The sequence below is a fragment of the Limanda limanda genome, chromosome 15, assembly GCF_963576545.1.
Source record: "Limanda limanda chromosome 15, fLimLim1.1, whole genome shotgun sequence".
Classification (NCBI taxonomy): Eukaryota; Metazoa; Chordata; class Actinopteri; order Pleuronectiformes; family Pleuronectidae; genus Limanda; species Limanda limanda.
The window spans coordinates 9,766,820-9,793,890 of NC_083650.1; the positions used below are offsets into that span (position 1 = coordinate 9,766,820).

Below are 27,071 nucleotides of genomic sequence, written 5' to 3' on the forward strand. Positions count from 1 at the left end.
CCGCCTGCCAGCCGTGAGCCATGAGCTTGTGTTGAGTGAGCCCCTGCACCAAACTCTACGAGGTGAATTGACAAAGCGAAGACGTGGCTTTCTTCCCGGGTGCTGAGTTCATAAAAACATTTCCCAAGCGCTTGTCACCGCATGAAGGTTTTATATCGTTGCCGTGTTTGCCAGTTTGCGAGCTGATGAAGTGTCTGAGATCGGTTTCTAATGACTGTGTCTTGCTGCCGTCTCCGTTTCCCTCTTTGTAAATCACGATGCAGCCACAAAAATTTTCAACCCCAAAAAAAGATGGTCTCATATTTGTTTGCATTCACACGCTCACTTTCCTACAGGAACTACTCTGACATTTTATCTAGGATAAAAAGTTCTGCATTGTGGTATATTTACTGAAATAATCTACTTTTTAAGAATTGAATGAACTTGTATACTTTTGCGTAAGAAAGAAAAAGAATTCAGGACCTTTTCTTGTTATTAATTATTTTTTAATTTTAGAAAATGTATAGAATAAATAAAATGATATTTTCCGCCAGAATACTATACTGGAAATATGCTTTTAAATGATTCCCCACCCTCTGAGTAAGCATGGATTCGTTTAACACACAAATCTGTGTTCAGTCATTTGAAAAAGGTTGACTTTATGAAAATGTTTTAAAAAAAGAACTGACACACTTAACAATGTGTATGAAAGTACATAAACAAATGTAAAATATAATTTAGCTGTCTGTGGCTGCATGTGTAGTGCATTAAAAACAAATTTAACCGAGCCTGAATATCATTTCAAAACTTTAGTCTGAGCCCAGCTTGACCCATCGGAACCGGGTCGAGACCCAGGGCTTTTCGGGTGTCCACATGCTAGAGTCCTAAACCTGTGTATCTGGGTTGTGTGATCTATTCAAGACCAGAAAAGAGGAGTAATTTCCACCTGTTCCATTCTGTATTTATCAAAGACACATTTTGTTTAAATCCTTCCACCTCTCTAGTGGGGGAACTCCTGCTGCTTATCACATCACGTCACAGTGGTATATACTCCCTCTATACAGGGACAAGCTCGATTTCCTTTATCTGAGTCAGATGATGTGATATTATTCTTCCCTGGAGTGGATTGGCTCAGCAACATGGATATCCATTAAAGCCGCCCTATGGAGATGGATGAGGGGAGAAGGGACGAGGCAAACTGGGCCTGCAATCCTTTACCGCGGCTTCACATAACACTGCACCGCCATCCGCATCCAAAGTGATGAGAGCTCATCTTTGGAGGCAGGCCCGTCCTTGTTATTACTAGCCCTGGAAATCACCTCTACGTTTTCTCCTTTGGAGAGAGAGGCTAGATTAAAATGCCAGGATAACCTCCTCTACTTCCGTGACAGGCTTAACTGCCGAACCCTGACATGCCACCTCCAAACTGCTTTGAGAAAGCTGCCTTCCACCAAGTGCCATTATCTCTCCGTTATCGGATGGCACTCCTCTCACACTGTGTGAATAATTCTGTTTGTGCCGGGTTTGGGGAAGTGTCAGTGACACTATTGTTTTTACCTTGGCGTTTGATGTAGCTGCGAGAGTCTCCCGAGTGTCTTGAGTTCTTATAGTGATGTTAGATGTATACAGCAAAAAACTTAAAGGAGAAAAGCACCATATTCCGAGATATTTTGCTCCTCTCACTATCGGTATTAAAGTAAGTATTTCCCTCTGTGATACTCTGCCTCGATTTCATCGTCGAGTCAAAAGTATGCTGTAATTGTTTTGGCTTAAATTATCCATTAAATGACTGTTATTAACTTGATGTCATTGTACAAACTAATTTCATATAATTAACGTTTTGCATATTGAAAGCTTTCAACACTTTTGAACTCCTCAGGGCCAGAAGGAAAATATGTGTCCTCTTAAATCTTTACCATCTGTGACCATTTCAGACAAACCTTTGTTAGAAATGACGTTACAAAACAAAGTGGGCTCACCCATTAAAGCTTGCCTCGGCACAAACAGACATACGTTTTGAAGTAACACTTTGGCTGCTTCTCCCAATGGTCCAGCCCGTTAGAGAAGGACATGCGTTGTTTCTGCCAAGCAGGCCCAGCCCACTTGGAAGAACACAGCGCCAGTGCTCGGGACCTTGGTCGTCTTCCCAGTTGCACTGGTCATTCTCAGAAAAGTAGCAGTACATAAATCACCCGCAGTGGATAGGTCTTACTGCTGGAATCCGCTCTGATAGTCTGGTATTGCTAATGCAGCCACACTATTATTAATTCCCCCCGCCGTGATTTGTAGTTGCGGTGTGGGGACAACTGAGATGTGGTCTGTGTTCTCAGTTGTACTTTCAGTCAGAAGTTGGAGCGGATTCCTGTAGCCTTCTGCTCTCCGAAGGTGGGAGTCCATCATAGTAATTTAGGACGGGACTTTGCTGCCAGATGGTTTTGGATATTTTTGCAGCAGGATGGATGTTGGGTCCACCAGTTTTCTTCTGTGTCAGTACCCCTTGAAACAAATTGCTCGGTGGGCAGGCAGAGTGTGTCTGTGTGAGGGGGCTTGCTACCCTTCATTCTGATGAATAGCTCTGAACATGCTGGCAGATGCTGGACAACTTGTCATGCTAAAGGGGACAGGACCAGACCACAATAAGTCCCGGTAGCTTTGTAATTGTTGTATATGGCCATGGATTTTTACTCCAAATATCTTGTATTGTTAGATTGTGCGATGCAGCAACTTAGCAGAATTAGATAAACTGCGTGTTAAATATACTTGTCTCGATGTTTCGTGTTAGATCATACATCTTAATCAGAGCCTTTTTTTATAAATTGTGTTTTGAGTCGACTGTAGATCATAGTTCTAGAGTAACTGATCTCACACGGTAATCATTCAAGATGAAAACATGCCTTAATGCAAGTCTGGTTAATGGCTCCAACAAATTAGACTCTACTTCACTCGGAGGCTAGTTCATCACGCTGGCTGACAACCGGCGCTGCATGGCTTAACAGCTGTGCAGCATCACTAAGGCTCTCTGTCAGGCGTGATCGGAACAAAGCTATACATGCCACAGAGTCACTAATATGCAGTGAGACTAGGGGCCAATAGTGATAATTTACTCAGCAACGTAAAGTAGAACCCAGTATCGTGTTGAAAGACTCAACAACGCACTGGGACAACCACCTTCCCTGGAACAAACATGCAGATTCATGAGTTTGTATAGAAACTTCTTACCTCTCATCCAGAGACACCCCTGTAGAGTTTTACATGGGAACAATTTCAAACACTTTCCAAACAAAATATCTGTTGTAGAAATAACAGGACGTAACTGAATAAAGAAATTCTGATCCTGGGTCAGAGTGTGACACACAAGCTTTTATGTAATTTGATTTAGTATTTTTTGTAAAAACATCCCAAAGTTATTTCTGTTAAATGGAACAGAACAGAGATCATGAGCAGTTAAGCAGTCAGACAGCTCGTAAACAAGCCAACAGTTTCTGGAGATAAAGCCAAACTTTCCCATCATTGTATCATTACCATCATTGAAGAGGAAAGTACAGCCAAGGATTGTGGGTCTGCGTTGATCCAAGAAATCAAGAACTCATCTGTAATGGATGTTTCCAACGACGTAATGTATGTGGCTGCTCTCATTTTCCTTCTAGGTAAACTTTACTCTTTATTAAATAGTTGTGCTGAAATACCTAGACATTTCTCGAAGGTTTTGATAAAATCTATAAACATTCTGTGTTTGACATGTCATTGAGCCATAGACTTTATATAAAGATGGACATTGTGTCTCCCACAGTACAGATTTGAAGCCAAAACACCAGGTGCTGCTATGTGTTGACTTCATGTAGATCCTGAATCTGCACAACAATGATCATGTAGTGCTGATACATACCAATACTAGAGGTAAACGTTCCAGAAAAAAACATTAAAAAAGATACATCAGTGTGATATATAACTACGTAAAATGTATCTGAAGTTTACTTTGACTTCTTTACCCTAGTCCGTGTTTCAATCAATAACATGGAGGAGACTGGATTTATGACTCATATTCCAGCTAGCCACCAGGCATACATTTTGTAATTTTTTTGCCATTTCGTCCATCTTTATATACAGTCTATGGTTTTAGCCAGAAGTTGTTTTTCCAGATAAGTGTTGATGTTGATAAATAATTATAAAGTGGGCATATTTTGATAATATTATAACACGAGTGCAGTGCACGTGACTTCGGCCACTGTTACTCTATAACAGGCTCTGTCCTGAAAATAACACTCAGATAGACACACATATTCCCAGGTACCCTCAATGCTCCGAAGCTATTGTGGTGGAAAGAGCTGAACCCATCTGTCAATTACGGTAAGCTCTATTGGGCCATTGTCTAAACAGTTTTCTCACTCACTGGCGAATCCAGTGATTTATTGTCAACTGCCTCGGCATCAATATACAATTGGGAGACACTAAGCTGTGATGTCTGAACACAAACTATTGTCAGAGTATCAGCATAGCTCACATTAAGTGCCATTTAGATTATTCATTGAATTGTGCTGTGTGAAAGCCTTGTTTGGATTTGCTGCTTGTAAGGAGAAGGCCATTATCCCATACACTAGGATTCCATCGCTATGGATCTGAGCTTCTATTTACTGCAGATTCACCATTCAAGTGGATGAATAGTGTCCGAGTTGAACCAAACACACTCAGTTTCGCAGAAATGTTGCGGGTCAGCTTATCCTGCCCTGCCTCAGAATCCGTAAGGTCAACTGGATATCAGTGTCAGGGCTATTTTGCTGCTCTGACATGCAATTTATCTCTCTTAAAATATAAAGGGGAGCCTCGGTTACAGGAAGTAGCAGGTCTTTCATGGTTTGTACTGGCATCAACGTTCCAGCTCGAGCGGAATGAAAAGAGCGAGGTCACCGAAATGCTAGGAAGTCCAAAACAACCTTTTAATCTGTCACTTTGATTTGCTGATTAAGTCACTTTAAACAGACGGAGCAGGTTTCTCTGTCACGATAATGCGAGCGGACAAGTTATTTCACCATCATAATTTGATTCCCGGATCGTTTCTGGCATGTAATGTCGCTGCAGCGCAACCTGATTGGATTGACTGAGTCATTTTGGTCAAACACATGGATTTATCCCAGATTGTTGTGATTTAAGAGGCTGTTTGTTTCGTTCCCCTCCCTCAGGACAAACATGCAAAACTCAAACCTTCAGAATTGGTAGCCATCAAACCACATCATATTTGCTCCAAAAAAATATGTAATTCCTTGATTATGCAGTTGTGTACAGCATGTGGTATTTGTTGAGCTAGTGAGTCTGAGTGCTGTTGTAATTCATGCTTCGTAGAAAAAAGCAGGGGAACATAAGAGCTCGGGACAGTACAATTTCCAATGAGATGCTGAAATATGGAAAACTTGGAATATTCAATTATTTCAGGGCAAATGAGATGAAAATAAGCGTTGCGTGGGGCGTCAGGGGCCTGGAGAGCCTCGGAAGAAAGCTAAAATATGTCTCTGCGTTTGACACCATTAACAAGTGTTAACACATGACCTTTGGCAGCTCCGCACCATTCCGGGCATCTTCTGCGGCGGAAATTCGGAGCGGGGGATTCAGACAGTTGGATAACGGAGGGAGAGGGAGAGGGCATGATGTCGGATAAGAAGAAATGACCATGTGCACATGTCTGGCAGTGCAGTTTCTTGTTAGCACACTGTGACCCTGAGTTGCAATGTCTCAGGGCTAGCCAACTGTTTTTCTGCCCTTTTGTATGTTTGGTCCAAATAACAAGCTCAGTTATATTGTTTTCATTATACCATCATGGTAAAGAACATTTGATAGGAGTGAATACATAGCTGTAGCTACACCCTTAGAGCATGTTATACCATCATCCGTGTTATTATTTTGCTTTATGTAGCAGGCAGTAGATTTTAATAGCAGTGCTGAAAGGATTATATTGAGGCAACCTTGGGAGAGAAGCGATAACACAGCCATGGGCATCTGTCCTTCCTGCTATCACTAACCCACTGTGACATTTTGGCTGAGGAACGGCTCAAGCCACAGCACTAACAGCGCATTTGCACGTTTTTTTTTATTTTTTTTTTGTACAATAAGTCAAGAGACGCGATTTTTCCGTTATTGTACAGTTTGAGAAGAGGCCCCGCCCGTCATCTTCTATTGTGATATGCTGTTGGCCGTTAGACTATGCCGAGGTAATCCTGATAAATACAATGAACAAATCGAGGATATTAGTGCCGTGATGTGCAGTCGATAATATTTGGCTTCATTAATTCCCATGCCCTGAGATGACATCCAGCCCCTATTAGGTTTGAAATCTCATCCCCTGCTCCTCTATACCTCAGCTGTGTCTCAACCAAGCAGCCAAGCAGATAATACGCTCTGAGCTCTGAAACATGTACCATTATAATTAGCTTTGTCAGGTCCGAGCCCCTACAACCCTCATGCAGATAATATGATAATATGTCTTCATAACCGGCTGACCTTACATGCTCAATATTTCTCCCCTTATGAAGATTACATGTCAATAAAGTAATTGAGTCCCGGGGTGTGTGGCAAGTGAAGATTTAGGTTATTGGACTTTTCAGGCTAGTGATGTACGAGCGTTATTATTCTACCTGTCAGGAGATGTGCAGGGGGCTGAGGACAGTCCGAGTGTGTCAGGGGAAAGGGAGAGGAGAGGGGCACGAGGGGTGAGAAGGAGAGAGAGAGAGAGAGAGACAGAGATAAGGGGAAAGGAGAGGGAGAGGAGCAGAAAGAAATTAAGTGAGCCAAAGAGAGAGAGTAAGAGAGAGAGAGAGACGGAAATGAAGAGGGGTGGAGGGAGGACTGGGGAGAGCAGAGGAGGCAAGATCATTTCTCACGAGCGGGGACAGATCCGCTGTTAATCATTCCCTCATACCTTCATCTGGCTGTCCCCTCTCTCGCTCTCTGCATATGAACAGGGGATATGTCATATTAATTAACAGATGTAGAGTTACAGTGGAGCCGGGGGAGGCCAGAGGGGCATGAAATATTCCCCACAACACTCAGCTATCATCACCTCCGCCACACACCTGATTGGCTGCCGCGGGTTCATCAGTTTAGATTCTGGCAGGAAACGACGACAAGTCATTTGACGCAGAACCGTAAATTTGAGCAGCAATTTTTTCCATTGCCTCAACCTTATGGTGCGCGATTTAAATGCATGTTCACATTTTGTAATCATTCTGTGTTTACATATATTCTCACACACACAAATAAAACATAAATAACATGTACAACAAAAAGGATTTATAGGTTTCTTATGGTGTCAGGATGACTTCTTCAAGCGAGATCTGATTTAATTAGGTGGAGATGGCTTTAAGTAGTATGATGGCATCACTTCTCTGGACTTGGATGCCCTGAGGATGTGCACATGGTTGGACCCCAAAAGTTGCCTTATAAATCACATTTACATTACAGAGATGCAGATTTTTATTTGGATGTGCAGGCAATAACATATAATCATAAATAGCAGCTCTCTAAAGATACCAGATTTGTTTTCAATCGCACAAAAAACTCAATGTTCGAGAAAGCGAAAAAATATTTCCTTGAGCACAAACATTTGATTGGTACCTTCCTGACCTATTCCACATCCTTCCACCAAGTTTTGTAGTAATTTGTCCAGTGGTTTTCTAATAACCCTGCTAACTAATAAATACAGACAAAAACAACATAAATACAAATAGGATACATAGTATACATTAATAAATTAATACATTCAATTGAGTGACTAGATCGCCAATTTTGTATAGGGGTTAAAGCAATTAGTTAACAAGTAGACACATGTTGACCAATAATGATATTGTTCATATTGACAGTGACATTGATTGGATTTCCCGATGTTCCATCAAAATCTGTCAATGCAAAAAGAGTGTTAATTTCCTTTGGTGTATATTGACACAGTACAACAAACACTCTAACTTTTTGCTTGGCCTGACCACCCACTTAAAACATGTAAATGTCCCTTGAATACTGTTCTAAAGAGAAAAAATGTCTGATCTTGACAGTGCACGTATATAGTGATCTACACTTTTTCTCTTGCCACACACAGTGACAAATTGTGCTAAATGCTATATGTCAAGGTACCGTTTTGTCCATCATAATTTGACTGTCAGCGCTAGAGACAGAGGAAATGGGATGTGAAAATGTGTGGCGGATTGAAGTCCAACAATGAAGGTTATGCCCATTTTCTGCTGCGAGTAAAAGCAGAAGGAAGGGACACACAAAGGCAGGGTGAGAGAGCAAAATTAAAGGATATTGTACCATGTCCTGTTGGATTAGGCTGGGAGATTGATATCTTCCAGTCAGATGAAGCTCTGATGTAAGTGATCTAGCCTCTCCATCATTGTGACATGCAGCTCTTGGCTAACGCTCATCCGTGTTGATGGGCACACCCCACGCCACGAGGGCCCCGGCTAACATACCCACCTTCCTCTCTGGCCCGTCTCTGCCTGCCTCACTCTGCCATCTCTGTTCTTTTATTTCTATTGCCCTTCTCCCCTGTTTTCTGTCACCATGTCATGTCCAATCACTGTTTGGCTGGCCAGGCACTCAGTCGGGCAGGCAGGGAGCAGGAGCCCCAGGTAGAGAACTGCCTAACAGGCATCAGGATGGGCACTGAAATGACTCTAATAATGGGGTCCCCGTGTGGCCCAGACAGGCCAGTCAGTTAGCAGGGCCAGGATGGGGAGTAATAAGTGTTTGATGTCTACAGGGGAAGGAAGTGTGAAGGAGTACAGCCAACCCATGGCCACTCCAGTCAGGCAGGTGCAGCCAGCCAGGGTCTGAGGGGGAGAGCTGTGGAACAAGACGTCAGATTAGTATTGATATGTGTCAAGCTGGAGGTTGCCAGGCTGTTTGTTTAAGAGTGTGTCTCACAGTGGCAGCAGCCATGCAGTAATTGATGTCTAGCTCAAAAAGACAAGCTAGAGGACAACCCGACGTGCTCGGCTCTCAGTGAACAGCCGGAGCCCTGTGAGACAACCGTCAGTGTTATGTTGGAGAGGAAGAAAGAAACCACCGCACCAATCCCACCTATATTATCCCTGCATGTTTATGTCTTTGTGTAAGAACTCCGGCGGCCGTTCCTCTCGTGGCGAAATTTGCCGGCCGTCTTTGATTTGATGAAAATTGCCACTGACAGGTAGCGAGGTGCCATTTTGCCCACTGATGCGTGAAGTCCATCATTGTCTGTGCAGTTGAGTTTAGTTAACACGGCACTTAGCGACTGACATTGCTTCAGAGCCAGAAAAACACCGTCATTGTCGTGTCATTTATCTCTGCTAACCAATTTCCAATGTGTTTTTGCTGAATGCCCCCGCTGAACGCTTGTAGCTTCTTTTTATTTCTTTTTTTTTTACAGTGGGCATGTGCAGCTACATGGCGTCTCGGTGCCCTCTAAGTGCGAACTGCATTTCAGACTCTCAACACATTTTAAACCCTGATATCAGAAGGAGGAGGTTGCCAGGCACCTTCCACTGATAACGCCACCGCTGTCCTCTCTAGTGTGGCTATCTGGTAACAAGCTACTTCCCTTTGAACAGTTTTATGTGGTTGTAATTGACCTGACAATGGGGTTCATTATGCAGTCCCTTTCATGCTGTTTTGCCTGATAATTATTATTTAATGTGTTCGGATGGAGAGCATCATTAATTCATCCCTTCCTCCAATGTCAAAGAGATGAACAGTGAAGTTATCACTCTCTGGTGATTAATATTGTGCTCTTTTGTTATTGAATCCTGTCCCAGTGATTAAACCTTCATTGAGTCACTCACCAAGCCGCGCTTATTAACGACACCATTACCGAACGCAGCCAAACCTCTAATTGCGATTTTCACTTTTTTCCCTTTCTATTTTTTAGGTCTGAGGTTTGGGCCACTTATCTGTGCTTTTCTTTTAATTAGAAATCCTGGGTGTAATGAAGAACACAATCGATCAGTGTCAGTGGCGTGTGCGTGCGTGCGGTGATTTGTGATCCACATGTTGATGGTGAAAAAGAGCGCTTATGATTACTGGCGTCATTAGTGGTTTCACGGGCCCTCAATAACTCCAGCGGTAAATAAGCGGCTTGTCATTGTTGTGCTTACAGGACGTTTTTTGTTTTATTCATAAGCAAGTTGTGCGTCGTCATTGAGTTTGTTGGATGATGCCCTGAGAGAAACGCTCCAAGGGGACTCGGGACTTTGTAAACTGGCTGAGTCCTCTGCTTCCTCTTATCTCCAGACACCAGAGCTACTGTAACCGGTGTTCTCTACGAGCTCCTTGCGGAATAAATGTCACTGAAATTAATTTCACCCTTTTTTTTTTTCATTAGGCCCCCCACAACGGTAATCTGTTTTCAGTCAAAATTTATGTGCCCCAGAATTCAATTTCCTTCTCATCCCCATAAGCTGAAAGTACAGAGACTGATAGGCATTTATCTGGTTATAACTGTAATTCACCCATCAATGAATAATGCCATCCTCAATTTAAAGTGTTTGATTATGGCCATTTAGTGAACTGACAGTGACGGAGTGTCAATATTCATTCGTTAACCAATGCGGCCGATTTACCCAAAACAGAACCGATACCAACTGAATGAACTGCGTTTCTTTTAATTTACGACTACGGTTCATCACATGTATTAATTCAATGTATTTGTTTATTTTGTCAGTAATGACCACAATCTCCTACAGCCCTCGGTTCTTTATGCACATGGAAACATACAGAATGTGTTATTGTTGCACTTTAAGGAGAATCATGTGGCAAAATCAACCTGGTATTGATCAGGGCCAGTTGAGCCATGACCCAGCAACCGTCCCCTGACAGCCCATCGGCCTGTGGCAATAGCAAATCTTTCAACTCTCCATCTCCCACACAAACACACACGCACACTTTCCCCCTCTTATTTTATTCTTTGTTGGCCGTCTGTATGTGCATTGTTTTTATCTGAGTCATGCACTCGGTTCCTAAATCTCCCTGGTCTCGGTTTTGGACTCCTCCACCTCAATAAACAAACACCTAATGAAAATGGAAAGCAAAAAAAAAGTACCACACAGCGCATTTAATCTCAAGAATGAAACTTTGTGTGTGTGAGGGATGGAGAGAGAGAGAGAAACATGATGTTTGAATGGCTGACAGACCAACCGCTGACTGACTGACAGGAAGTATACAACATGTCAGGCTGCCTGGTGAGAAGTGTTTGGAAAGTCTTGACGTCAGAGCCTCATCAAATGTCAACAGAGAGAGGAACGGTTCTGCTGTCTTCCTCCAGTCTGATGGACAGGCATGTCATTATGGAGGCTTGTTAAACTGAGATTATAATCAGTTCAGCAATTGATATCTAATCGTGGGTATGCATTTCTTTATATGGCTGCAGAACGGTACCATTAAATGTATATGAGAGTGTTTTTTAGTCTTTATTTAAAGCTGCTGAAGGTTTTACCACCATGCATGCCTTTTACTGCACTATTGGCTTGTTAGAATACTCCTTATGTCGTGGGCTGTATAATCCTCCCCTGCCCTCCCTCCAGCCCTCCCTCTCGCTGCCTTTTCCCCAGCCTCTGCCTGGGTGAAAAATGGGCCACATTTTCCCAATAGCCTGTGTGGATGTGGAGAGTATAAATGGCTAATGAATTACAGATGAACATTGACGCAAATTAATCTTCCTGATGTCCCAGGGTTATATGGCAGCTATTTAAAAGTTTAATCAATACGCTGAAGTTGAGAACATGCAGGCACTGCAGTTGTCTGGCCGCAGTAAACAGCCAGGAGGGGAATGGGGGAGGCCTGAGTCCCGGGGCATGCATCATAATGACAGGCATTTATGTTTAATGGACTAAATATTTTTTATTGGCTGACGGCAAATGTCACTTTAATTCTCAAAGTTACACACAGGAGTTTTGTTTGAGACAGAGAGATGGGGGACACCTGAACCATTAACTAATTGACAGGAGAGTATATTAGTAAAGATTTGTATGGACAGATATAGTTTAAACAGACACACACTCACACACACACACACACACACACACAGATATCACAGCCCTTGTGTGTTTATATTGGTTACATTATACAGTATATTTAGTTTCTACTTACATTTTTTATGCCTCAGCTGTCGCGTGAGGCATCATGTGTTCGGCTCGTCTGTTCATCCCAGTTATGTGACTGCAATATCTCAGGAACGCCACGTGAGAATCTCTTGAAATTGAGAAAAAAAGCTTCACTTTGACTCAAGGATGAACTGATTAGATTTTGAAGGTCAAAGAACACAAAAACTCAAAAGTCCTTTTTTTTTTACATGAGTCTGGACAGATGTGGCTTTAAACTGAAACTTGATTGGTTTGCAGGGGTCTGACTGAAAAATCATTATTCACTTCTTTCAAAACATGACTCTAAATTGACACAATACTGACAACTGTGTCATTGTGGAGTTGCACATTTAAAATTTGGAAATACAAGTTTGTAGTGACAACTGTAATCTTTCCTATCAATGTTTACTCATGCAAAATAGTGTGATTTTCTCATCTTGCTGTGATTTACACAGAAACATACAACAACAACCAAAACAGTCAGTGGCTCTTTGACTGCTGGTCCCAGATCAGGAAAAAGTAAACTGAGGTTTTTCTTTTTAACAAAGACAGCATTTGGGTTGTGCTGAATGTTGTTGATTTGACTGCTGGGGAACCAAGTTGTTCAGCCATTTTAACAGTGTGTTGCTGTGTGTCTGTTGTGTATTTTGCTGTAGAGAAGCAGGTGGGTGTTGTGTAGAAATGCACATCTGGAGCGAATGTGTCCTGCATGAAAAACAGCCTCCCAGTCCTTTCCTGCTGCGTCGTTCAGCCAGATTCAGGCCAGTTTTAGTTATAATATTGATTTTACTCTGCATTTAATTGATATTGATGTTGACTGTTTAATCAAACAAAAAGGAAATCCAGGTTGTAGACTTTGATGTCATGGTTCTTGAGTTGCTTGGCACGTCACTGTTTACCTCTTTGTCTTTCATAACATTTTAGTAAAAATATACAAATTACAAAATGCTAATACGCTGACACACATACCCAGCATACCAATGCTAAGTGCAACAGTGCCATTTCTCTCCGTGCCACTGTGTGCCAGCTCGCCTCTCAGTGGGCTTATTCTCAGTCCACTGGCTGTTGGTTTATGGGACGCGGGGGGGTTATCTGTCTGCAGGCTTCCCTATAGAGAGGAGGTGGCGACTCCATCTCGTGACGTTGGGCTGAGCTGATAAAAGGACAGCAGGAGATGGATCGTGTCCACAATAATAGCCCTGGCTCACAGCAGCCTATGCCCCGAGCTCATAAGTCACCCTCACACCAACTCTTATGGATGTCTGCCCCGAGACTCCCTCCGACCCCGCCCCTCCCCACCTGCCGGTGTTATTTCAGCGCTCGGAGATAATACCGAAACTGTAATTGTCTTGTTAATTGGCTTTTTCTCATTTTCAGTTTTTCACTAATGGATGGCAGCAGTGATGGAATTGTTGGCGAAATGGCCAAAGTAAAGGGTGGGCAAGAAAAAAACAGGCGAGGCAAAACAAACATAAACCACGGCAAACAAGAGGAATCAGAGGGTGAAGGAGACGAATCAAAGAGAGCAAATAAAAGAGTAAAGAATATGGAGGTGGAGAAGAACAGAGTGGAAACAGTTAGAGACGAGAGGGGAGGATAGATGCGAAAAGGAGACAGGACGAGAAACTAGGAGTGGAGGGAGTGGATTCATGCCAAGAATAGATAACCTTGATGTTAAAAGCTACATCCGTCGGATGTGTCTCTCTGTGACATATTGATGGCCCTTGAAAAGAGTCAAGCTGATTGTATGCAGGGAACAATCATTAAACCCACTCACTCCCTCTCTTTTCCCTCTGTGCTTGCACGTACGATTGTGAGTGTGTGTGTGTGCGCGTGTGTGTGCACTGATTAAATGAGTTTCGCAACAAACTATGTGAGTTCATATGGCTGGTAATCTCTACACTCTGACTAACAGAAGCCCCAGCTGTAGCGTTTGTGGTTTTTAAATTAGCCAAAGAGCTGAACGCTTGCTTTTATTTCTAGTGCTGCAGGAAACTTTATAATGATGTGCTAGTACATCCAATAGTAAATATTAGCAACTGCATTTCAACGTATTTCAATGTCAGTTCTCCACACACGAACACCGCCAGAAAACAGTGGACCTCTGTCCTACTTTAGCTTTGACGTCCAAGAAAATATAATAAAAAGTATTGTTACTACAATCAATTGCAAGGAGAGAATTCTGTTAATGTAGAAAAGTAGTAGTAGTAGTAAAGATTGCAAGGATCTGTAATTTGGCTCAGTCAGGTTCCATAGGAGCATTGTGTGAATGTCTGTTTCACCTGGAGTCCCAAATGTCACTTTAAATAGTTTTGAGTTGTACAATTATCAAACAATTATTTTGTAACTTTTGTGAATCTCTGTTCTTGTGTCATCTTGTGCAACAAGGCAATCAAGTATCAGTGATTACACCGGCTTTAGTGAGTAAACTCATGTATACAGCTGCTTTCTACTCATTGATTTGACTTCTTATGGAAAAATTGTATTTAGAGGAAGAAATAATACTTTTGTTTTTTACCATGTGTTGATTTTATACTGTAGCATTGCAGATATGAGTTCAGCTCACTCACAGTAAGCACAGTGGCAGAATGGCCCATCAAGCCCCTGTAGTGAGGGCACATGCTTCGGGTAACAAGCTCCGAAACAACCAGACTGTCTGATGATGAACTTCCACGGCCGCATTCACCAAGAGGACGATAGCAGACTGTACAGCTCTGTTAATAAAGACAAGAGGGTTAGCTGCTCCCCTTAAAAACAACAAGGTGCTGCGCAACAACTGCCGAACAAAGGCCTGATTGTTCCTCCACCAGGACATGATGGAAGCATTAGCCTCCGCATCACTTTGTTAATCTGTCACTTTAACGCCTGTGCCCATTGTCCTCGCCACGGTGTGTTTGTGCGCTCGAGATCAAAGTGTGTACTGGTTTGTGTGTGTGTGTGTGCTTGCGAGTTGTGGGCTTTGATTCCATGTGTGCTCATATATGGCTTTGGGATACACAGAGGATATTGCAGACTACTGGGTTTGGCACTGTACCACTTGTTATTAAGTGTCAGTTCATCAGGCGGAACCCCGGCGGCGTGAGCGTGCCCTCGGAGCGTGTTATGTAAAAGTGAGTCTGGCTCACGGTTACTCCCTCCTCTGTCTCCAGCCGACCCATCTTTCTGCGGGTTCCTCTCGTAATAAGAGCGAGCTCTCGCTGTGAAGGCGAGGCAGCAAAATGAAATGTGTTTATGCACGAAACACGCTGCTTAATGTAGTCGTGAGAGCTGGAGCCAGGTTGCACGGGAAATTAACAGACACATTCAAACACTCCTTCACCCCCTGGGAAACAGACCTTGTCCCAGTTCAGTGTTCTACTACTTCTCTTAATTTACTCCTCCTCTTCTCCTGTGATCACAGGTGTAGCCTTTTTTCTCCCGCACAGTCACAGGTCACACGTCGTCCAGAGGTTTCGTGATTGGTGCCAGAGAATCACAGAATGTGTTCCCTCCAATCTTTCTCAGTCCCCATAGGCTAGTGACGAGATCAGCCGAGTGTAAAGGCTTGGGGGGTCCTTCAGCTCCAGCTCCCTCATCTGTGAAGGTTATCTCTGAAAAGGCTTTGGTTGCAACCGACAAATATATCCCCTCAAGGTAATGTCTTATAAGGAGCCTTGGTTCTGGTATCTCAATGGGTAATCTCTCTAAGGGCCCCACTCCTGGAGAGAGTGAGTTTCTCGCCGGGTAAGCTGTGAATATGTGAAAGGCCCCGGCACCCATGTGATCAGAGCACCGCGAGACACCCTGAGTCCTGTGGTGTCAAGCCCAGTCTCCAGCCGTGGCACCTATATCCCCGGGCAAATCACGGCAGCTGGAATTCATCCCTCCTCGCCCCCAACCTCCCCAACTGTCAGAGAGGCACACAAACACACACACTTCTATGTACCCCTCACACACCGGGGGAGCAGGCAGGCATGGAGCTGGTCCCGGATTTTATCGGAGATGACAGCTCCTCACACTTCAGTGTTTGGATCACCTCAAGTAGCTGGGCTATGAGGGGAAATGAGCACTGCTCCACTACAAAGTCCAGATTTAGATTGACTGAGCTTGTCCTCAGGCCTGTGGGCTGCTGCTGCCGCTGCTGCTGTACTCTGCTCCTCCGCCTGACAGAACACCCACTACTGCTGCAAGGGACTGGTGTGTGAGTGTGTGTGTGTGTGTGTGTGTGACTTTGTACTGTATATGTGTGCGTGTGCGAGGGTGTGTGTGCGTGTGACTTGGTAGAGCCTACTTTGAAGAGTCAGAGAGAGTGGGGTAAAGAGAGCGATGTGTCAGGTTTGGTTAGAATTGAGGGTGGCATCAGAATATGCTTGGCACTAATATGGCACCAGTATCTCTGTCCCCGTCTCTGCTTCCTGTCACTTAGTTGCCATTCTCTCCCCGCCCTTGACAATGTCTGTTTGGATTATGAGATTGGACTTAGCGCTCGGAGCGCCCCTCATCCCTCCGCGACACCCGCCTCTCCCATAAGTCTCTCCTCTCCTGGCCTGTCTCTGGCCTGCACTCCCCCCCTCCCGCCTCTCCCTCTACCCTCCTCCTATAATGCACTTGATGCCTATTTTAAAAAAGCCTGGCGAAAGCTGTGTCTGTTCTCCTGTCAGAGGATCATCGACGGCACTAATGCCACTTGTCCTTGCCTCATTTGGCGGGAGGTGACACCTAGCCACGACCCGCCACGTTCATCAAGTGGCAGCCGGAGCGCTGTGACATCAGAGCCGGAGAGCCGACCAGCAGCAGACTCTGGGCAGCCTTCTCTCCCTGTGCAGCAGCAACCTCTCATTACAACATAAGAAAGCCACTGTCGGCCATCTTGAATGAGATGGCATGCGGCTTATATTTTCGGAATTCTCAAGCATTGATTTCAGCAGTTTATCCTAAAATGAAATCACAGAATATAATATTTTTGTTTTCCCTTTGAATGATGACAATAAAAGATTTGACTTCCAAGTATTCAATTGAAAACAGCGATATTGCCTGGCAGGTAATATCAAGTTCTCAACTCCAAAATTCATTGATTAGTGAGTTTTATTAGCTTTTTAGATCAAGGCACACATATACACATGGGCATATCCCACCCCTACCTGCTGATAGTTGAATGAGTGCCTGCTGTGATGTAAGTGTGTGTGTGTGTCAGAGTGAGTGCATGTGGGTGGCTGTGAGCTTGTTACTGTCAGGACTGTGCCCCGAGGCCACAGTGGTCTTTCTGTGGAACAAGATGTTCATCCTTCCCAGCAACACCTCTCAACCCCGACTAGGAGCCAGACCACTCCTGCCATTTAAAGCTTCCCTGTGGAGATTCTTGCACTAAAGTAAACAAACAAGATTTTTGTTTACATTCAGCCTTTCACAGTAAAACCTTATCGTCTGTGCCCTAAAGGTCTAATGAATACAGTCACTACGTTTACATGATGGCATAAACCCGATTTCGGCAGAAGCCCGGTTTCTCTATCCATGGGGGGTTAACTGCTCTATCTCAGGGTACATGGCACTGAGAAATCCGACTCTTGTCCGAAAGCATTTCATACCCCGCTACGATAGGTGGCGCTGTTTTCATTACAGCTAGTGGTGATCCTGCCATTTCCGCTTGACCTCGTCACCACTACCAACAAAAAACAACAACAGCCTTCAACTCAGCATGCAAGAAAGATGACACCGGGCAGCAACATTTTATCTACCTGTCGACTTCCGGGTCACGGCCAGGGAGGGAGGGAGGGGGGGGGGGGCAGGATCTCAAGCATGCGCAAAGACGTCATCTCCAGTTGTTGTCTAGCTTCCAGAGTTACATGCGCGCGTTGTCTGATATACAGCCAAATCCGATCTACTTATCTGGGGGTGGTTATCCGACTTCAGTCGGACACAAGAAATCTAGATTTGTGGAGTTACATGAAATGGATCTTCGATTGAAACCCGACAACGCCAGAAATCGGGTTTTAATCGGACACATGTAACCGCAGTGACTGTGTTTACTACGTCATAAAATGTGACGCCTCGTTTTTGACTCATTCTGTGTTTACATCCGTTCACGGTCGCCTTCTCCATCAGTCTGACTCGTGGCCGTTGTTAGAGACCCGGTCCGACCATTTTCTACTGTTTCCATAGATGAATCTTTGAAGGATTTTAGGTCCTTTTCATGTGACACTTTCTGAGGGTCTTGTTCCACAGGTTGGAAACCACGCCTGCTCTTTTATAACTCAAACACAGCAATTATGCCTGTGGACCTGGTTCCATTTGTTTATGAGCAAGAAATGATTGATAAGTGAATGCAACTTTATTTTCCTTCTGGCGCTGAAATGAAGTGAGATACTGTATAAATTTGGTCATAAATTGTCAATTATAGCTTATTGATGCTATGTGTCGAATATAGTCTGGTAGCTACACTTTTGTCTGTGAAGGTTCATTTATTCCACCTTTGCGCACAAAGTGACCGCCACTGTCTACCAACTTCCATGCGTCCTTTCCGTTTGCAGGGTTGTTAAGCAAGACATCCACTAGAGGGCGGTGCAGAGTTGAGAGTTTCTGATAACGATATCAACTCCGTATGTTGCGACGATTAACCTGTCGAAAAAGAGGCAAAAGCAGCTGTTCACAACTCGCAAATCTCTCAAGAGACATTTGTAATTTCTTCCTCGTGCACTATGATTGTCTAGCTTGATCTCCTGTCTACACTGCCCCCCCATGATTTCTGGTAGTACTGCTCTGTTTTGTCTGTTTCGTCCATAACAGCTTTCAGAAGACATGTACAAACAAATAATGAATAAATGCAGAATATGTATATGTATAAATACATTTGTGATTGTTAATGTTTTCAGATTTATCTATAAAACTACGTGCTTAACCCACACTTCACACTTTCTCACATCTTCCTTTTAGGGGTGTTCGCTAAGTGTCGCTACATCTACTACGGGAAGCACTCAGAAGGAAACAGATTCATCCGCAACGACCAGCTCTGATGGAGAGAATCTGGTCGGACACAGAGAGGGAGACGGACGATGACAGATGTCAGCAGAAGGAAAGATGATCGAACAAATCCTTTATTTATTAAATGCACTGCTTAAACGTGAGTCAGCTGTTTTTCCCGCTGGAGAATTATTTCAACCTTAGCTAAATGTGTTGTTGTGGTTATGCAAGGTGAATGTTTTTTTTTAAGATCTTAAGATCGTACCCCAGCACCTCGGCCTCCTCTGAACTCGGTCGGCTTCCAGCTCAGAGTCGGACATGACACTCCCACTGACATGATCGCCTCTAAGCATCAGCAACTGCACAACTACACACACACACATGCAAAAGGACAGTCTCTCCCTCTCCCTCTCTCTCTCTCTCTCTCTCTCTCTCTCTCTCTCTCTCTCTCTCTCTCTCTCTCTCTCTCTCTCTCTCTCTCTCTCTCTCTCTCTCTCTCCTCTCTCCGCCCCTCTTCCCCCCCTCTCTCTGTCCCCCTCTCCCTCTTACACACAGATCCGTTCAATTGCATCCTTTTCTTTGACAGCCATGATGGATCACCCATCCACTGCCGCCACTAATCAAGGGTGAAAGGGGTGACGGTCACACACCTGGGGCCTGACATAGACTCATCTCTCTGTCTCTCTCTCTCTCCCTTTCTCTCTCTCTCTCTCTATTTGTATCTTTACTTACACACACACACACACACACACACACACACAGACACACACACACATTACTGCTGTTTGAAACATAAAGACATCAACAGAACAGGGTTTTGAGGCATGGTCAGTCTGGTTTGTGTCAGAGTGCAGAGTACTTCTTATTTTATTTGAAGGCATTTTATTGAATTTATTTCAGTTCAGAGGCAAAAGAGAATCTTCTTTAAAAAAAAAAATTGAGATATACATTTGATATTCAGGCAAGGATTCTGTTTTTCAGGAAGAGATGTGTAGATGCAGCTTTTAACATCAAAACATTCCAATATTAGCTTTATTGAAGTTTGCATTCCAGGTGTATCTTTTTGTTATTCTGCACTGCGTGTCTTCAGCCAGTTTACTGCTTTCTGTTGTGATGACTTATACATTTTTGGAAAATTGCATTTGACACAATATCGACCACAAAGTTAGAACCAAATTTGCTCAATGTTTACGTTTTATAGGACTTTTAAGATGGTTTCACAGTGAACTGTGTTAATAAAGAATTGTAACAACAGCAGAAAGTAAAGTGCTGCCATTTTTTAATATCTGATTTTATAGTTCTGCAGGCAACCGTCCAATCCGAGAATCGGAGATGAATGAATTATATAATGGATGTAATGTAAAACTGTATAAGCGGGCTTCAAGTATTAAAAGAGGTTAACTTATCATGTGTCTCCTGTCGTCTGCCACCACAACACGCTGATTGGGAATGATCAAGTATTTCACATTAATATTTTTTTCCCTGCACAAAACGTTTAGAGCCAATCAATATTTTAATAGCTCCGTGTTACTCATCATTATGAGAGTGTGAGAAAATCGTCCCTGATCGACAAATCTCAAGTCAGATCATGTTATGTCGGCTTTTACATTATCTCCTCCCTAAATAAACCTCTGTGATGAAGTGGAGATGAGAGAATAGCTGTGTTTGGGTTTTGAGAGATGATGAGCTTCAGTCAAGTGCGTCAATCATCCCCACGCAGAGGAAGCAAAGGTCAGGGACAGCCTCATGCCATGTTTGTTCACTGCGTCTGTCTCCGTTTATTTCGTATTTCTATTAGCTTTAACATTTGCGGTACTTTACAGGACCCGTGTGCCTGTGAGAGTGTGCGTGCCTGCTCCCATGTGCTCATACATCACTTCCTACAGGACTGTGTGGGACCATATTCCAGCTGACATGCCGTTCAGGAGCCTGGTCACTAGTGCCGGCGTTTCAAAATGACAAGGTTTATTTGTCCGTGTTTTGATATGCTCAGAGGAAACTGGGGCTGACAGCCGGAGGAGGCAGGAAGAGAGGAACCACAACAAGGCCCCCCCACCCGCCCTGCCCTCCTCCTCCCCCCCCACACGACACAAAATGTCATCCTTCCCCTGGCTGCGGCGCGCGCTCAGCCATCCTGCTGAAAAGAGCAGACATTTAAAACTTTGTGACATGTGTCACAGGCACTGCCATTGAGCCAGTGCCACTGACGGAGCTGGAATTGACAGGCTCCGAGCCACCGGAGTTGGCTGGGGGACACACCGAGTTTGGTGTGTGTCACTTCCCATCCTCGTCAGGGGCGCATCCGAGCTGCCGCGCCAACACAAACTGCATTATGGGATGAGCGTGGAGTGCCAGAGCGGGTTGACATGTGCTTGACATGCACCTTTTGTGCATGTTAGGGGATGAATAGGACGCCTGGCACAGCGGACAGTGGATTAATTAAGGTATGATCCACAGATCTACCTGTAGGCACTGCCCTCTGTGACCCTGGTCCCTGTCACTACTGCTGCTCCTTGGGAACTTCCTGGGTGAACAAATGGCACGCCACTTCATCAGTGCAGATCAGTGACATTCTGCTATAGGAACCCTGCAGGCTCTTCTGCTGGCCGCCATATGTGTGTGTGTGTCTGTGTGTGTGTGGACTCAAAGACAGTATAACTCTGAACCTCTATATTGTCAGTGTCTACGCTTGTTTGAACCACAGCTGGATCTCTGCACAGTGCCTGTAAATCATCTTTGCCGTTTCACATTGGAAAAGTGACAAAACTCTGAAGACGTTATTGTTCAGTCGGACGGGGAATGTCACACAATGCAATGCCTACACGGAGTCTGACATCTTGTATAGTGACTGTAGGAAATATATAGAAATATCAATACGCGTCGCATACTGTATCCCGTACTGTAACAGTGACACAGTGATGTCAGACTGTGGGAATTGTTAAAAAAGTATCTACATAATCTCTGGGCTCTATATTGTGGCAAAGCACAATTCACCAGCTGTGTGTGAGTCACTGTCAGAAGAGCGAAGGACCAATCAGCCGTCACTACCCATCAGCCCTCAGCCCACATGACTGATTGGCACCAGCTAATGCAAATATACAAGGAGGCAGAGGGAGGGGGAAAAAGGGACTTGTCTTTATGAGTGACAAGTGGCCACTGATAGCCGAGCAGCAAACAGGATGGGGTGAGATTCAGATTTGACTCCAACCCCTGGCTCTCCCTCCCTCCCTCCCTCCCCCTTTCTTTCTCTCCCTCCGTCCTGCACCTGAAGACATTTGTCTGCACGATGCTTTCTCACTGGATCCAGAAGAGCCAAAGGGGGGTGGGGTGGGGAGAGTGGCCCTTATTTCCGGGCGCTGGTCGTAGATGAGTAACATTCGTCACTCAGGGTTGTGCTGTAGTAATTAGCTTGTCAGTGGGCACCGGGCTGAGCCGGCTCTTTCCGCTAAGAAAGACAGACAGACTGACACGGGAGCTGACAGCCGGTCGATAATGTGGCAATTAATGTCATAAATAATTCCACTGCCAATTATATCAAAATGGACTCTGTTCTCTTCACAGGGTCGGGTTCTGCCTTATCATTTCTTCTGATAAGGGGAACAACCGTCCTCAACCCCCCCTCCCCCTATAATTATGGGGCTTTTACACGGCCCCAGTCTCTCCACATGTTAGGGGGGGGAGTGGACGATAAACGCAACATGCTAATTAATCTGCGTTCCGTGCCCTTTACCTCAAGTATTTCAAAGGGTCACACGACGAGGCCGCGAGGAATCTTCAAATGTCACGGCGTGTGCGAACGCAAGGAAAACTTGATTTGAAAACGCAGACAATTATGTGAGAGGGATCGATGGGAGATGATATTCTAAAGGTTGCGAAAGCTTAACCAACAGTGAGAATATTGATCCCGACGCCCCATCACTTGGTGGGAAAAAATTATGTCCATTCTCTGTCTTCAGGATGCAGGTCAATCAATCGCTGGCAGGTGAGGAGAGACGCTGGAATCGTCGAGGGTTCACTGAATAGCAAAACGGGCTCCAGATCAGAGAGGAGGAAATAAAGAGGGAGAAGTGTGAATTTGCTTTGAAATGCTTATCATCCGCCGCCTCTGCCTGTCTTCATGGGCTCATTTGTCTCGACAAGTGACTCGGTCACTGTGAACGCTCCCCATCAGCCTGACACTGCTCTCCTCCGGTGAAATGTATGAGCAAATAAAGTGAGCTCAGCACATGTAAAGCCCTCCTAATGCATTGTAAAACAGCCTTAAACACATCAGATGCATCTTCGGGACGGCAAGGTCGCTCCCCCCGGTAATATATGGTCTCTGCCGAGAAGTCCCAAGGTCGCGTCAGATTCCCCCACATAATGCACGATTTCCCGTTACTCTCTGACTCCAATCATGCCTTGCAAGCCTTGAGATGAAAATTTTACTAAGTAAATCAGCCACCTCGCTGGCATTTCTATTACCCCTCTGTGTGCACTGACAGAGAAGATGAATAACGCTAAATAATAACACGTGGTAACAAATCAAATTTACTACTCGCAGAGAGGAGAAGCTGCAGCGGATGTAGAACCATTGTGTGTTTTGTTATTCTTTCATCTCGCCTGTGCACATTTTTACTTTATTTTCCTGTTTTGTTTGTTGTGTGTGCGTGCGTATGACTGTATTCTTTGTACTTTATGGAGATGAGTGTGTCACTCCTCCACTTGTCACTGTCCTCTTGTTAGATTGTGTGCGTAATTATTGTGTCATTTATTGCAGGAGAACTGCTTGCTTTGAATAAAGCAGTTAAATGACCCTGTTAGCATAATTAATTTAACCATCCTGAGGGGCTGCAAAGTCGCAGTCTCATGAATATTAATTATTGTCAGTGTCACTGCTAAATATTGTACGACAACAATGCAACACGTTCTTGTTTGGTTTTCTTGTTTTGAAGTAAAATGTTGTTTGATGCAATTTTGGAGTGAAATTTTGACTCTTTGATCCTGATTCACAATCACTTCATCTTCTTGTTTCTTTAATAACACATTTACATTGACGAAGCATGTAAAAAAAAACACAAATCTCCATTGGCCGCATGTTATCAGATGAATATTAAAACTGACACTTTCTCTTTTATTGCTTGGCTACATCATTAAAACACCAAACACATTCATTTGGCAGAGAACATACAGTAATTATACAGAACGCTATGGCAGAGGGCATGTAATGTTTGCATGTTAACGCTCACAACCCGAGGTCCTGCCGCACAACTGCATCCGACGCACAGCATCAGCCATTGATTTCACATGCTTGACTCGAACAATCAAACATTTCAAAGGAAATTCCTGGAGATACTGGCATTTACCACGTTTCCTTACACCAGCAGGTCCCGAGGGTGGAGATGCTGATCCTGTGTGTGCGTGTGTGTGTGTGTATTTATCAGACAACTGGACACGAACTAGAACCAGAGAAAGAAAAAAGGCCTCAGGAGAGACGGATGATTTTTCTCACTTGGGCAATTCTGTGTCACTCCATTGAGGCACGAGAGAATCCTTGAGCAGCAGCGTTCTGTACATTGAGCCCAGTGATGTGCACCTCCAGTACCGGGGAGATGACACTGCTGTGGTATATATGTGACTGTCATCCCGAATCACCAAGGGGAAGTTGTGTGTGGATGCAGAAATTGCACTCCCCCATTTCGAAAGAGCAAGAAAAGATTCCCCCTGAATGACTGTAAACAATATTCATACATTTCATATGAATACACACGTTATGGGCCCCTCATTCCCTGTGACCTGAGGGAGGAGTGTGTGGCGGTGTGTGTCAGACTTGCTGGTATTTCCTGCGGCGCTCGGATCCTATCTCTGGGGTCCCCTGCAGGGCGGCCTCTCTCCGAGCTCGGCCTTGGACCGGTGACAGTGACGTACAGAAGCAGTCGATTCGTGATACGCGCCAAGTGACTAATGGTGAGGAAAAGGTGAGGGACACTGTTCTGCGGCCTTTCCTAAAGACATGGAGATCCGGCCCTCTTCCCCTGGGGTGTAGCTCAGCCCAAATGAAACCCTTGAATCATGAATACTGCTAACTGCACTGTTCATGATTCAAGGAGGGCAGGAGCGGCTATTTACTGCAGCCTATCTTGCTTTTATGGACGTAATATTGGTGGTCAGTGGAACGGAGCTCATGTTTTAAGCATGTTTTGTATTCTCTGTGGGTGACATTTAAAAGAGGCTTATTGACTCTCGTTTGTCTTGAGCACATGGGCTTATCTTAATGTTGAAAATGCAAATCAATTTCACTCTTCAATGTTTGCATTGTGTAACTTTAAAGAAAAATACAGAATCAAATTATTTATTTGACAACGGTTAAGTGGAGAAGGCGAAATGGGGAGCTGATAAAATATCTTCAATATCTGTAATCTCGGCCAAAGATGTCTTAATTTTGTTGTCTGATATTTTGCCGCATTACACAAAACCTAACAGATGGATTATGAAACTTGGCTGAAGGATGGGATACAGGTCAGGGAGGATGCCATTGAATTCTGGTGCAGATCTGAAATAGGATGTGGATCCAGGAAATATTTTAAATTTTTTAGATAGGATGGTTTTTTACGTTTTCACCAATTTCCAAGGAATAATATATGGATATTGATGAAAAAATTTGGAAGCCTATAGTTTTTCATATTACACAAAATGAAAAAGTCTCAAGGCATAGCATTAATGAGAGCTACATTCATCAACATGCTAAAACAATACGTTCCCGATAGCAATGTTAATGTGCTGCTGTTTAGTAGGTGTCATAGTTTTGGAGAGATTTGCTTATAAAGCCATATATTGGACAGATGTCCACCTCATGATGGTGCTAGAATGAAAAGTCCGGGATCGCCACTAATGTCACCAGGATTCATCCTCTGTGGACCCAGAGTGGCAAAGATTTACACAAGGCTTCTACTGCCGAGAAGTTACAGTTTCAATCTGCTCCAAAGTCTCAGAAAGACCGATGGACGTTTCCATCCCCGGAGCCGCACCGCCCCGGTTGGAGAAAAAAACAATACAGGAGTGAACTTCCTCAGAGGCTGGGAGGTAAAAAGTTAGTTGTTGTTGTGTGTGAACAATAGTTTCTGCTCTGAAAGTTAAGCCTCACTTCGGTCAAAGCCGAGATTTTCTCACAACAAACTCCACAGATCATTCACCGTTTCAAATATGCATATGGTGATTAAATGCCAATAGCACAAAATATTGATCCGCTCACCAGAGTAAGAACGAATGTCCCTGAGCAAAAGGTTTATTGGTTGTTATGCTCTTTCTCCTCTCTACGTGGGTAAAGTTCAGCCGTGAACCTTCGCATTTGGGTATTAGCAATGCTTTTCTCTCTCTCTCCCTCTCTCTCTCTCAGACAGGCTGATTGGCCTAACCTTGTCTGTCTTTCCAAACATATTGATCAGCCTGTGAGAAGTAAGAAGCTGTGAGACCGAGTGCAGAGGCTGAACTTGTAGTAATTCGTTTCCTGCTAATAGCATCCCATTATTTCACAATGAGGGGTGAAAAAGTTTCACGATGAAATCCCGAAGATACATAAATTTAGAGATGCCGAAACTATAGTCTCTGCTTTTGACCAATAATTAGCTTTGCCAAATAGGAGATGTTTTCACTGGCATTTGTTTGTATGTTTGTTTTTTAGCAGGATTACCTAAAAACAATTTTGAGGAAGAATGTGGTACGGGTCACGAATTTAGCCATTTCATTTTGGTGCAGAAACATGTGACATCTCCAGGAATTTAAATTAAAAAACTTTTCGGTTACCTTATTATTTTATTGTTGTTATTGTTTATTATTTATTTATTTATCTTTTTCTCTATGTCGTGTTATCTAAAACCGATCTGGTATATTATACTGTTGTTAAAATGTTTGAAGATCTCTGGGATGGGTGGGATGGGCATGGGGTTATACAAAATGGAAATTGAACTGTCATTGATTGTATTGTCTACTGCAAATGTGAAATCAATAAAAATGTTTGTAAAAAAAATAAATAATAATTGACTTGATTTCTCAGAGTATGATTCCTGGATCATAAAGGAC

At 43.8% G+C, this 27,071-nt stretch overlaps 1 protein-coding gene across 1 annotated transcript in view; it reads left to right on the forward strand.

Moving 5' to 3' along the window:
* The window catches only part of lrmda (leucine rich melanocyte differentiation associated), a 206,216-nt gene extending 186,791 nt beyond the window's left edge, over positions 1-19,425 (forward strand). The window contains exon 7 of the mRNA XM_061087698.1: positions 18,987-19,425. Within this exon, the coding sequence (XP_060943681.1) occupies positions 18,987-19,066 (80 nt within the window). The 3' untranslated portion in view covers positions 19,067-19,425. The remainder of the gene's footprint in view (positions 1-18,986) is intronic.
* The last annotated feature ends 7,646 nt before the right edge of the window (positions 19,426-27,071 follow it).